The sequence below is a fragment of the Thrips palmi genome, unplaced genomic scaffold, assembly GCF_012932325.1.
Source record: "Thrips palmi isolate BJ-2018 unplaced genomic scaffold, TpBJ-2018v1 HiC_scaffold_1, whole genome shotgun sequence".
NCBI classification, from domain to species: Eukaryota; Metazoa; Arthropoda; class Insecta; order Thysanoptera; family Thripidae; genus Thrips; species Thrips palmi.
Window position 1 is genome coordinate 11,621,870 of NW_023144620.1, and position 12,404 is coordinate 11,634,273.

A 12,404-nucleotide genomic window follows, 5' to 3' on the forward strand; every position below is an offset into this window, starting at 1 on the left:
GGCCAAAATCCCAAACGCGCTTTGAGCTCCAGAGTCACTAAATGGGACTCGAACCGAACGTGTGACCCCACCAATGGATTGCTCTCCAAACGAGGAATCCATTGTAAGGGCGGATCCAGGGATGGGTTCAGGGGGGGGGATGTCGCGAAAGTTGCCTACCTACAGAGGTAATGTGCGACTTTTTGCCTACCTTTCAGGCGGCTTCGCCCCCATCCCCCCCCCCCCCCTGGATCCGCGCCTGATCCATTGGTGGGGTCACACGCTTAGTTTGAGTCCTGCTTAGCGACTCTGGAGCTCGAAACGCGCCTGGAGTTTTGGCCGCCTCCACCGATCTCCTGGCCCACTGTGCGGCGGCCGGCGGCGGTATTCGAACCCGCGCGCCGCGATAGGCCACCGCGACAGCTCCGCGCTCCACGTCACGGCGTGGCGGCGACCGCCTCGAGACAAGGCCACGGCCAAGGTCACCGCTCGGCCCATTCCTGACCACCGATACTGTGCGGCCCGTGCCGTGCGTGCCGGGGCGTGCCGGGGCGTGTGTCGTGCTCTCGGTGATTGGGTAAAAGCCTCCGCGCCACCGCAAGGGACGGGCCGCACGCCACGCGGCGCGCCACTGCCATGCCCTACGCTGATAAGCAGGGCCGCGCAGTGCCCTTGGCCTAACCTAACCCGTCCCCAGGCGGGCGGGACGGTACCCAGACACAGCAGGCTGGTTCCGGACAGTGCCCTCTCCCTCTCGCACTGATGAAGCGTTCCGAAGGGGTGCGAGCCACGAGGGCCCTGTTCGGAGTGAGACGACAGTACACTGGGGGCCACGTGGCCGTCGGGGAGCCACCCCGCCCGCCGCCTGCTTCCGAAGGATCATCTCCTCGCTCTGTCTCTCTCGCACACCTACGGGACGCGCCGTGAGTGCGAGAGAGGCAGAGCGACGAAACCGCGGCCGCGACCACGACGCGGCCAGTTTCACGTCAAGGCCCATCTCGCGCACGGTAATGGGATTGCGTTGGACGGGCGGTCTCTAGCGCGTACGCCTCGGGCCCGGGCCGCCCCGGCCGTGTCGGTGTCGCACCACCTTCCTCCCCCCCCCTTCTCCTCCCCTTGCTTCCCCTCCTCCTTTCCCCTCTTCTCCTCCCCTCCCCCTTCCAACCCCCTCGAGTGTAAGCGGCGACACACTGTATGGGGTGGCGGCGCGCGGCGCCCTAAGTGGATCACGCCGCGGGAAGTGTAATGCCGCCCGACAACAGAAGGCAGCAGACTGATTCCGAGAGTCGTTTTGGTCGCTGTCTCTCTCGCACTCATGGGGCGCCCCGTGAAGGTGCGAGAGAGACGGGGCGTCAAAAACGACTCTCGGAATCAGTCTGCTGATTCCGAACTGCTCCGTCGCTCTGTCTGTCTCTCTCTCTCTCCCTCTGTGCCATGCTCGCTGGATGCCCCATGAGTGCGAGCGAGCCAGAACGACGACGGCGCTGTTGTTCGAAATCACTCTGCAACGGCTCGGTCGAGCTGAGCTGCTTACGCGGTCTGAAGCGGCGGTGCTGCCGCAGCACTGCTGCCTCAGTACTGCTGCCAAGGGAAAATGATTTCGAATAACGCAGTGGGACGGCTGTCTGAATTCGGACGATGAATTCTGACACGAATTCTGATGAATCGCTTAAAGAGTGAACTTCGGCATACCCGACTCTGACCGTTGCTTTCCTCGGAGGACAGTGCTTGACCTCGGCGTTCTGTTCCATGTTGCAGGTCCTGATGTCCAACGAGTCTTGGTCGCTGCCGCCCGCAGATGGCCTGTACAGCCCCGAGAATGAGAAGGCAGCTTGTGGTGTTGGCTTCATCGTCTCCATCGATGGCCAACGCTCACACAAGGTGAGTACAGAGCGCGACAGTTCGACGTTGAGTTTGACCGAAGCAGATGGAGCGGGGATAAGTTTGTAACAAGTAAAAGGCCGCTTACACCTACTTGACCGCCAGCACCGCCACTCAGTGGAGCAGAAGGTGGTCAAAATCCCGGACGCGTTTTGAGCTCCAGAGTCGCCAAACAGGACTCGAACCGAACGTGTGACCCCACCAATGGATTCCTCGTTCTGAGAGCAATCCATTGGTGGGGTCACACGTTCGGCTCGAGTCCCATTTAGCGACTCTGGAGCTCAAAACGCGTCCGGGATTCCGACCGCCTCCTCCGGTCTTCTGGCCCACTGTGAGCTGCTCCAAAGACACCACTTGAGCGACTGTGTTTTGCTTGCAGATCCTCCGCGACGCGGAGAAGCTGTCGATGCGCATGAACCACCGCGGCGCCTGCTCGTGCGACAATGACACTGGCGATGGCGCGGGCGTGCTCACCGCCATCCCGCACGACCTGTACGCCGCGGAGCTCCGGTAAGCGGCCCTCCGACGGGACGATACACTGTAACCTCTTTAGCGGCAGTGTGAGTGTGTGTGTCCGTGTGCGAGTGTGTGTTGTGTTATCCTTGTGACTTCAACAGGGGAAAAGGGAAACCCGCCTCGGAAACGCTGTGTGGCGTGGTGAGCGTGCGGAGAAATGTCGCAATAAAATGCTCCTCCTCCCCCGAACGTTTCCCTGAACGTGTGACGCTCGCTAGCGCGCTCGCAAGACAAACCGGCAATGGTACTCTAGTTGTTTGCCCCGGGGACTTTCTTTTCTTGCCCGGTGGCGAACTAGTAATAATAATAATCATAATAATAATAACACTAACATTTAAAAATTGCAGTACACTTTGGTGTTGATTTTTTTTTTCTTTTCTTCCGCTTGTGGCTTTGTGTTTCCGGCTCCGCGCGCTCCGCGTTCGGCCGCCTGACGCCCCGCTGTGTTGCAGGGCGACTCAGAAGGTGGAGCTGCCGCCGCTGGGCCGCTATGCCACGGGGATCTGCTTCACGGACAAGGCCAGCGGGCCCGCCTGCGAGGAGCACTTCGCCAAGCTGGCCAAGGAGTGCGGCCTCGAGGTGGTGTGCTGGCGCGACGTGCCCGTCGACAGCACCAAGATCGGCCTCATGGCGCGCAAGAGCGAGCCCCTCATGCGCCAGGTGTTCGTCACCGGCAAGGCGCAGGACGACGCGCTCAACCGCCAGGTAAGCGGCAGGGCCCGGCAGGGTCGCACACTTCAAAGCCAGCGGTAAGTTTGCTTGCCACGAATTTGGCAAGCTTTGACCTGAAATCTTCATAAGCTGGCCGAATTTTGGCAAGCAGGGGCCAAGCTTGCCAAATTTTGCCATTCAAAACGTCTTGCCAATTTTGTGGCAAGCAAACTTACCACTGGCTTTGCAGTGCACTTTGTCCCTAGAAGCAGGCTACTTTTGAACCCGTCTCTGGATCCGCCCTTGGGCAGAAAAGCGAGGGAGCCTGGGCTAGTATCCGAACCCGCCTCCGCTCTCGCCGCTCCACGGTGGCCAGAAAACCGGTGCAGGCGGCCAAAACCCTAGACGCGTTTTGAGCTCCAGAATCGCTAAACTGGACTCGAAGCGACCGTGTGACCCCACCAATTGATTCCTCGTTCGGAGAGCAATCCATTGGTGGGGTCACACGGTCGGTTTGAGTCTTTGGAGCTCAAGACGCGTCCGGGATTTTGACCGCCTCCATCGGTCCTCTGGCCCACTGTGCGCCCCTGCCCCTGGCCCCTGAGCCTGAGCGGCTCCGCGGCATGATCTATAGCTCGCCAAACGGCCGCGGGCCATGCCACGCCCCACGCCCCCCGCGCTGCGGCTAGGGGTTTGTAGGGGGTTGGTGCCACCCCCCTCTCGCCGCGTCCCCGCCTGTGACGTCATCCCTTGAGCGACGTCACGGGCGCGGATGGGGAGGGCAGGACGGGCAGGGCCTGGTAGAGCCCTGCAGTGCCCGCCCCCATCGCCCCAACCGCGGAATACAGATGGGGGGAGGAGGGGGAGTGTCCGTCCTGATCTCGCCCTTTTCAAGCGCGGCCGTGAACCGATCCGGGACGGGAAAGGGTTGGAAGGGAGTGGGGGAGGCCCTGCTCGATTCGCCCAGAAGCCCAAGGTTCTGGGTTGGTGCCTGGTACCGCATTTAGGCTTTGGCGCGGCGGCATCGCCATCCCATGGAAGAGGGTCGCTTTGGCAGTCTTGGGCTTGAAGGCTGGCCGGCGGCGAGATGTGCCCCGCCCAGACAAAACCCCCTGCTCCTCCACCCCCTGCTCCACCCCCTGCTCCACCCCCTGCTCCCATCTGCTCGCCCCCTCCCCCTGCTCCAGCCCCTTGTTCAGGCGCGTTGGGTTTTGAGCCCGGCAGGCCGGCAGGGTGGGTCCAGAGCCAACGGCGGTGCGGCTCGGCCCGAGTTTGCGTTCAATACGTGTGACGCAAGCGTGGGTGGGCGTTAGGCCCGCGCCGTTAGGCCCGCCGAGGGGGGCGGCTGGGGGCGGCTGGGGGCGGCTCGCCCCCTCCACGATGACGTCACGCTGGAAAGCGGGCCGGAACCGGCCAGGGCAAGAAACGTGCCAATGTCACTCAATCGCGGCTTTCTTGATGCTCGCGCTAATGATGTTCTTCTTTATTTTACAGGCCTTTATTTTAAAGAAAGTAGCTACCCACCAGATCGCCGGTCCCGGTCGTCGGTTTTACATCTGTTCCCTGTCGACCTCCACTGTTGTGTACAAGGGTCAATTCACAGCTGATCAACTCTGGGCATATTTTAATGACCTTTCCGTAAGTCAAATTCTTTTTCAACTAACTCCAATGTTTATATTTGTAAGAAAAATTACTTCAATCTTATTTTTTTCTTATTCTTTTTGTTCTTATTTTTTTTAGAATGAATCTTTCCATACCTATTTAGCCCTTGTGCACACACGTTTCTCCACCAACACATTCCCCAGCTGGGAAAGGGCACATCCATTGAGGTAAGCAAATTGCTTATCAACAACAAAATAAAAAAAATAAGTGTTGTCATTTTCTCACCTGATTCTTGTCTTGCAGGTACCTTGCCCACAATGGTGAGATAAATACCTTACGAGGAAATGTTAATTTCATGAAAGCCCGTGAGGGCGTCATGTCCAATGAGGAGTTTGGTGACTTGAAGAAACTCTATCCAGTTGTGGAACCAAACCTCTCTGACTCAGGCGCAGTTGATTGTGTTCTTGAGTTCATAACTATGGCAGGAAAACGATCTCTTCCTGAGGTATGTTTGGCTTATTGTACTTTGGGTTAAATTGTTATGCATTTGGTCCTACAATCGTGCTCTGTATTCATCGGTTCTGTGCAGGCTGTTATGACTATGGTCCCAGAAGCTTGGCAAAACGACAAGACAATGCCAGAAGAAAAGAAAGATTTCTATCACTGGGCGGCTTGTTCAATGGAGCCTTGGGATGGCCCTGCTCTGCTGACGTTCACAGATGGACGTTACATTGGAGCCATTCTGGATCGGTGAGTATCTTTTCCACACTCTTATCGGAGTTTTTGATGGCAGTGTTTGATTTATCCTTCATCCTCTTCTTTTCTTTTTAGGAATGGACTACGGCCATCGAGATTCTATGTTTTGAAGGATAACATTATGGTCATGGCCTCTGAGGTAGGAGTGTATGACACTGACCCAAGCAATGTCCTACTCAAGAGCCGATTGAAGCCAGGACGCATGTTATTGGTGGACACGAAGCAGAAAACAATCATCCAGGACGTTGAGCTGAAGCGACAGATAGCCCTTTCCCGCCCCCACTCTACTTGGCTTAAAGAGGAGGTAAACAAAATTATTTCTACTACCATCATATAAGTGTGTGAATGCCAATCATCAGTCAGGAAAGGACAGTCTCATTTTGCTGTCTACAAACTCTCACTTAACATTCATTTTCATTCATATAATTTTTTGTTTCATTATTTTTTTGAATTGATTAGAATAAGGGGGTGTAACCTGTGTCTACAATATTTTAAATTTAAAAATTACCTTTTTGCATGATCTGGCAGGATCAGTCACACAAACTCATAAATTTGAAGGGGTGGGAATAACCTGGTTTTGGTGTTATACTTTCAAATTTTTAACCAAAACAAACACCATCTAATAGTTATGTATTTGTAATTTTCTTTTTGCTGCTGTGGTGAATTTCTACAGAGGGTGAGTCAGAGAGATATCTAGCTATTGAGTGTGTTATTTTCTTTATTATTTTTGTACAGACTTATTTTCTGCACCATGTAGTCTCCTTGGCACGTTTTTAGTTGGTTGTCTTCCTTTTATCTTAGGGCTATTTCCCATGCATGTCTAGTTTGCTAAAATTTTGTTGTAGAGTGAGGTTGCACTAACAACTTCACAGTAGCCTGTACCTCTTAAGTTATCAGTTCTTCAAGAATCTTTAGGTGCTCTCGGTGTTGCAGTCTTAAGATGTTTTAGTTCTAGTTTTTGAATTTTGTCTCGCCTTTTGTAAATTGCGTTTAAACTCATAGGGAGGTATCACAGGAAAGAGTAACTTAGCTGTTACATGCATTGTTACGCTACGTCTTATCTTATGACTTGACCATTTAAAAAATTAAAAGTTTTCTAATAATGCATAAGTTATTCTTCCCTAATATCTACGTCTTTTTAAATTTTTAATTTATTTTGCTGCTTTCATGTATTTTCTTTTAGGCTTTTCGTGGGCTATGAATGATTTTTATGGGTTTTAATCCTGAAACACTGTTTATCTAGATTGGAAGCTAGCTACTGCTGTTTTTTCAGTTGCATGGTGCTTTTTATCCTTTTTGATAAAATCTATGAGTGCACTCTCTTCATGCGTTGTGTGTGGCTTTTGGTTTGTGAACCATTTTTATCATTGTGGTCTTTGTGGAACAGATTTTGATGTCAGATCTTTACAAAGATCACAAACCAACTGCAGAGGATGCAGCCTTATGCAAGCCTATCATTGACAAAACCGCTACCTCTCGTATCAAAACGGAAGAAGAGAGGCAAATTGCAGTTGGACAGATGTATGGAGGGGATCAGCGCCTGTCGATGTTTGGGTACACCATTGAGACCATCACCATGCTGCTAGTGCCCATGATTAACACCAAGTAAGTGCTCAGTGGAAAAACAAACAAACAATATTCTATGCTTTGGTCTGCTTCTTATTTATTTGGTGCCTTGTTTCCAGGAAGGAAGCCCTGGGCTCCATGGGCAATGATGCTCCTCTGGCCTGCCTGTCAAATTTCCAGCCACTTCTATATGAGTACTTCAAGCAACTTTTTGCTCAGGTATGCCTCCTTGACATAAGCTGTACTATCTACTTACCTGAAGATCCTGCTTTCTTCACTAGAAAATTTGTTTCAGGTCACAAATCCACCCATTGATCCCTTCCGTGAGAAAATTGTTATGTCCTTGATGTGCCCCATTGGTCCGGAAGCCAATCTTCTTGACCCATCCTCGAAGCAGTGTCACCGTCTCTTCTTGCCCAACCCAATTTTGTCTTTGAAAGACCTTCTCGTCATTAAGAATACCAGTCACCGCGGTTGGAAGGTACCTAATTATTCTCAACTCTTCCAGAAACCATCCAATTAATTAAACCGAACTCACCTGTTGTTTCTTCTCAAATTCACAGAGCAAGGTCATTGACATAACATTTGCACGAAAAGATGGTGCCGCTGGACTTAAGAATGCTCTCAGTCGCATTTCTGATGAGGCTTGCCAAGCTGCCAGAGCTGGATATCAGCTTCTCATTCTCTCCGATCGTGCTGCTGGGGTGGACCGGTAGGATTCCATTCTGGTAAATCTTGTAGACTGTGGTGATGACTAAGAATTTTAGTTTGACTATGTTGTTATGGCTTTCAGCTTGCCTGTTAGTGCTCTCATGGCCCTTGGTGCCACCCATCACCATCTTATTGAAGAGAGGCAGCGCAAGAAAGTGGGGCTGATTGTTGACACAGCAGAGGCTCGGTTTGTATAGAAGTTTATCTATGTGGTTTTAGCTGATTGTACCTTGATGTCTCATTTGATTATTTTTCTGAACAGAGAGGTTCATCACATGTGTGTCCTTCTGGGATACGGTGCTGATGCCATTTGCCCATACTTGGTGTTTGAGCTGGCTGCTTCTCTTCGTTCAGAAGGTGTTATTGACGCAAATATTTCTGACGATGATCTCTTTAAGGTACAATACTCACTATGGCATTTCTGTAATACAGCTTTATTTGAAGTTTGACTAAACCCATACTTTTCAATTCAATTTACAGAACTATTCTGAAGCAATGGAACGTGGTATTGCTAAAGTAATGGCTAAAATGGGAATATCTACCCTGCAGTCTTACAAGGGAGCTCAAATCTTTGAAGCAGTTGGTCTTTCTGATGAAGTAGTTGACAAATGCTTCAAGGGAACACAGTCTCGAGTTGGAGGAGTCACTTTTGAAGTTCTTGCCAAGGAAGCATTTGATCGGCACAGTCTTACTTACGATGAGAATTCTGCTGATATGTTAGTTCTCCGGAACCCTGGTGTATTCCACTGGCGCTCAGGTGGAGAAAAGCACATCAACGAACCCACCAGCATTGCAAGTCTTCAAGAGGCTGCAGTTAGCAAGAGCCAAAATGCTTATGAAAAGTTCTGCCAATCTACTATGGAAAGTGTCAAGGCTTGCACTCTACGAGGTCAATTGGAAGTGGTTCCAAGCCCAAACATTCCACCTGTTGACATTTCTGAAGTGGAACCTGCTGCATCCATAGTGAAAAGGTTTGCTACGGGCGCTATGAGCTTTGGCAGTATTTCCTTGGAGGCTCATCAAACTCTTGCCATGGCGATGAATCGCATTGGAGGGAAATCCAACACAGGAGAAGGTGGAGAAAATGCTGACCGTTACTTGAACCAAGATTCGGAGAGTAACAGACGATCAGCGATAAAGCAGGTTGCTTCTGGTCGTTTTGGTGTAACAAGCTCCTATCTGGCTCATGCTGATGATCTTCAGATCAAAATGGCCCAAGGTGCCAAGCCTGGTGAAGGAGGTGAACTGCCTGGATACAAAGTCACTGCAGATATTGCTGCCACTCGACACTCTGTTCCTGGAGTTGGTCTGATTTCTCCTCCTCCACATCATGACATTTATTCAATTGAGGATTTGGCAGAGTTGATCTATGATTTGAAGTGTGCCAATCCTAATGCCAGAATATCTGTCAAACTAGTATCAGAAGTTGGCGTTGGTGTGGTTGCATCAGGTGTGGCCAAGGTAATAACTCTCCCTTTCTTGTCCTTCATCATAGATTCAAATGTTTGGAATTCATAAACTGATATGTTGGTCGTTCCCACAGGGTAAAGCAGAGCACATTGTTATATCTGGTCATGATGGTGGTACAGGTGCCAGTTCATGGACTGGAATCAAAAATGCTGGGCTTCCATGGGAGCTTGGTATTGCTGAAACTCATCAAGTATTGACGATGAATAACTTGCGCTCCAGAGTTATTGTTCAGGCAGATGGACAGATCCGTACAGGTAGCTAAATGCCTTCCTCAGAATTTTATAGTTAATTATAGGTGTACTGTATTTATTATTATTTTTTTCAATTAAATTTTATTCAACATTTGAATTTTTATACTTTTTGTTATTAACAGGGTTTGACGTAGTGGTGGCTGCTTTGCTGGGTGCAGATGAGTTTGGCTTCAGCACTGCTCCTTTGATTGTCATGGGGTGCACAATGATGCGCAAATGTCATCTAAACACCTGCCCAGTTGGCATTGCTACCCAAGATCCAGAACTACGCAAGAAATTTGCTGGCAAACCAGAGCATGTGATCAACTATATTTTTATGCTGGCTGAAGAGGTATGAGTTGCTGTATGATGGTGACCTCTAAATAGAAATCATAGAATTAAATATTTACCTAATTTTGGTTTACAGGTAAGAGGCGTCATGGCAAAGCTGGGTATTCGTAAGTTCCAAGATCTTGTTGGACGTACTGAGTTTTTACGAGTGTCTAAAAATGCTAACTTCAAAGCTCAAATGCTTAATTTTGAGCCCATCTTGAAAAATGCTCTCACTATGCGTCCTGGAGTCAATATTGTCGGTGGGTCTGAGAAGCAAGATTTCCAGCTTGAGAACCGATTAGACAATGAACTTATCAAGGCAGCGAAACCTGTTATTGATGGCACTGTGAAATCTGTTAAATTGGACCTTACAATAAACAATGAATGCCGAGCTTTTGCAAGTACTTTGAGCTACCATATTTCTATGTAAGTAAAGTCTTGTCTTTTTTGTTGGTTTCACTTTTATTAACTTGCATGTTAATTTGTGTTTCTGGACTCTATTTATTTTTTTATAGTAAATATGGTGATGCTGGTCTACCAAACGGAAGCAGCATTCATATTAATATGAAGGGATCAGCTGGACAGAGTTTCTGTGCCTTCATGTCTCGGGGAGTTTATGTCACTTTGGAAGGTGATGCTAACGATTATGTGGGCAAGGTATGTTTTTGTTGCAGTTGAAAAATATCGGCTTGGTCGTATTAAAACGTTAAGTTTCTGTAATACATTTCTTTTTGAGCAGGGTTTATCTGGTGGAGAAATTGTGATATATCCTGCAAAGAACACCTTAGTTGATGAGCAATCAGAGAAAAATGTCATTGTAGGCAATGTGTGCTTGTATGGTGCAACTACTGGGCGTGCTTATTTCCGAGGAATTGCAGCTGAAAGATTCTGTGTGCGCAACTCTGGTGTGGTTGCTGTTGTGGAGGTATGGCATTTTTTCTACGTTCAATTTAGCATTAGTGACTGAAACAGAGTAGAGGCGGGAGGGTCTCTAAAACAGACAGTAGCTTACATGTTAACATTTCTATTATAGGGTGTTGGTGACCATGGCTGCGAGTACATGACAGGAGGTTGTGTTGTAATTCTTGGCTTGACCGGACGTAACTTTGCTGCTGGTATGTCAGGGGGTATTGCTTATGTCCTTGATGTTGATGGATCATTTAGAGGGTAAGTAGAGCACTATCACATTTGGAACTGGCAATGTCTTTATTATTCATAAATAATGTTTCTCCTAATTGTCACTATTCCTTTCTGTTTATATTTGAAGAAAATGCAACATGGAAATGGTTGAGCTGTTACCTCTTGAGAAGAAAGAGGACTTAGACCATGTTGCCCAGTTACTCAAAGAGTTCCAGCAAAAGACAGGTTCAAAGATTGCTCAAGATCTTCTGGCCCAATGGCCCAAGCCTGCTTCTCAATTCATTAAGGTGAGTAAATTCTTGTATCAAAATTTTAGAGCTGTGTTTAATTGTCCTTTATTGTCATGTTCTTCTAATTATTTCAGGTATTCCCATATGAGTATCAGAAGGCTCTTGCTGCTATGGCTGCAGAGAAGGAAAATTCGTCAGTTAAGAAGGTGGAGCCAGTTGTGCCTGTTAAAGCAGAGCCTAAAGTAAAAGATATTGAGGAAGCTATTAATGATGAAGACATGGAGAAGAAAAAGATGGATAAAATTTTGGATAAGACAAGGTGGGTTTGCAAGTCCATTTGGACCTGTGAGAAAGCTGAGAATATCTGTTACTTTTCAATGACTTTTCTATCCTTCAAATTTTAAATTTTCAGAGGATTTGTTAAGTACAAGAGAGAAACTGTTCCGTATCGGAATGTGGAAAGTCGATTGAATGACTGGGACGAAATCTATGACTTCCAGCGTGTAAGGAAAGGATTGCGTGTTCAAGCTGCTCGCTGCATGGAATGTGGTGTTCCATTCTGTCAATCTTCTCATGGTTGTCCTCTTGGAAACATAATTCCAAAATGGAATGACCTTGTATTCCATGAAAATTGGAAAGAAGCTTTAAACCAACTCCTTCAGACAAACAACTTCCCTGGTATGATTATGTTCATAGAAAATCTGTTGACAATATCTTTTTTTTTTTAAATTTTAAAACATAAAATTTTCTTGTGTTTAAGAATTTACTGGACGGGTGTGCCCTGCACCATGTGAAGGTGCCTGTGTCCTTGGCATAAATGAACCTGCTGTCACTATTAAGAACATCGAGTGTGCTATAATTGATCATGCATTTGAGCAAGGATGGATTAAGCCTAGCCCTCCCCTAACACGATCAGGGAAGAGTGTCGCTGTCATTGGGTCCGGTCCCTCTGGACTTGCTTGTGCTCACCAACTTAATAAGGTAACACTTATAGATTTTAGGTTTATAATCTTACAAATTAAAACTGCCGTCACCTTCATCTCTTATTGTATTATTTACATTTCAGGCGGGACACTCTGTAACCGTGTATGAACGAAATGATCGTGTTGGAGGGCTCTTGCAGTATGGTATCCCTACAATGAAGCTTTCCAAGGCAGTTGTTCAGCGCCGAGTTAAGCTTCTTGAAGATGAAGGCATTCAGTTTAAGACCAATTCCAACATTGGCAAGGACATTAAAGCCAAGGTACAATATTCTGGTTTTTGTATAATGTCTGTCTATTAATTTTATTAGTTATTTACTTTGTTTATTCATACTATGTTGATATTGATTCCTTTTTTT

The 12,404-nt window shown here is 48.1% G+C and overlaps 1 protein-coding gene across 2 annotated transcripts in view; it reads left to right on the forward strand.

Moving 5' to 3' along the window:
- The window catches only part of LOC117639366 (glutamate synthase [NADH], amyloplastic), a 35,168-nt gene that overhangs the window by 18,796 nt on the left and 3,968 nt on the right, over positions 1 to 12,404 (forward strand). The window contains exons 2-28 of one of the 2 annotated variants that reach the window (XM_034374956.1): positions 1,738 to 1,860; positions 2,240 to 2,370; positions 2,829 to 3,081; positions 4,522 to 4,665; positions 4,768 to 4,856; positions 4,933 to 5,134; positions 5,219 to 5,379; positions 5,461 to 5,689; positions 6,059 to 6,061; positions 6,773 to 6,990; positions 7,071 to 7,170; positions 7,247 to 7,432; positions 7,515 to 7,663; positions 7,745 to 7,849; positions 7,925 to 8,060; positions 8,143 to 9,123; positions 9,206 to 9,386; positions 9,506 to 9,714; positions 9,790 to 10,121; positions 10,211 to 10,352; positions 10,435 to 10,620; positions 10,729 to 10,862; positions 10,963 to 11,122; positions 11,200 to 11,384; positions 11,478 to 11,743; positions 11,826 to 12,046; positions 12,132 to 12,308. In XM_034374956.1, the coding sequence (XP_034230847.1) occupies positions 1,744 to 1,860; positions 2,240 to 2,370; positions 2,829 to 3,081; positions 4,522 to 4,665; positions 4,768 to 4,856; positions 4,933 to 5,134; positions 5,219 to 5,379; positions 5,461 to 5,689; positions 6,059 to 6,061; positions 6,773 to 6,990; positions 7,071 to 7,170; positions 7,247 to 7,432; positions 7,515 to 7,663; positions 7,745 to 7,849; positions 7,925 to 8,060; positions 8,143 to 9,123; positions 9,206 to 9,386; positions 9,506 to 9,714; positions 9,790 to 10,121; positions 10,211 to 10,352; positions 10,435 to 10,620; positions 10,729 to 10,862; positions 10,963 to 11,122; positions 11,200 to 11,384; positions 11,478 to 11,743; positions 11,826 to 12,046; positions 12,132 to 12,308 (5,397 nt within the window). In that variant the 5' untranslated portion in view covers positions 1,738 to 1,743. The remainder of the gene's footprint in view (positions 1 to 1,737; positions 1,861 to 2,239; positions 2,371 to 2,828; positions 3,082 to 4,521; positions 4,666 to 4,767; positions 4,857 to 4,932; positions 5,135 to 5,218; positions 5,380 to 5,460; positions 5,690 to 6,058; positions 6,062 to 6,772; positions 6,991 to 7,070; positions 7,171 to 7,246; positions 7,433 to 7,514; positions 7,664 to 7,744; positions 7,850 to 7,924; positions 8,061 to 8,142; positions 9,124 to 9,205; positions 9,387 to 9,505; positions 9,715 to 9,789; positions 10,122 to 10,210; positions 10,353 to 10,434; positions 10,621 to 10,728; positions 10,863 to 10,962; positions 11,123 to 11,199; positions 11,385 to 11,477; positions 11,744 to 11,825; positions 12,047 to 12,131; positions 12,309 to 12,404) is intronic. The other variant, XM_034374964.1, reaches the window with a different exon arrangement.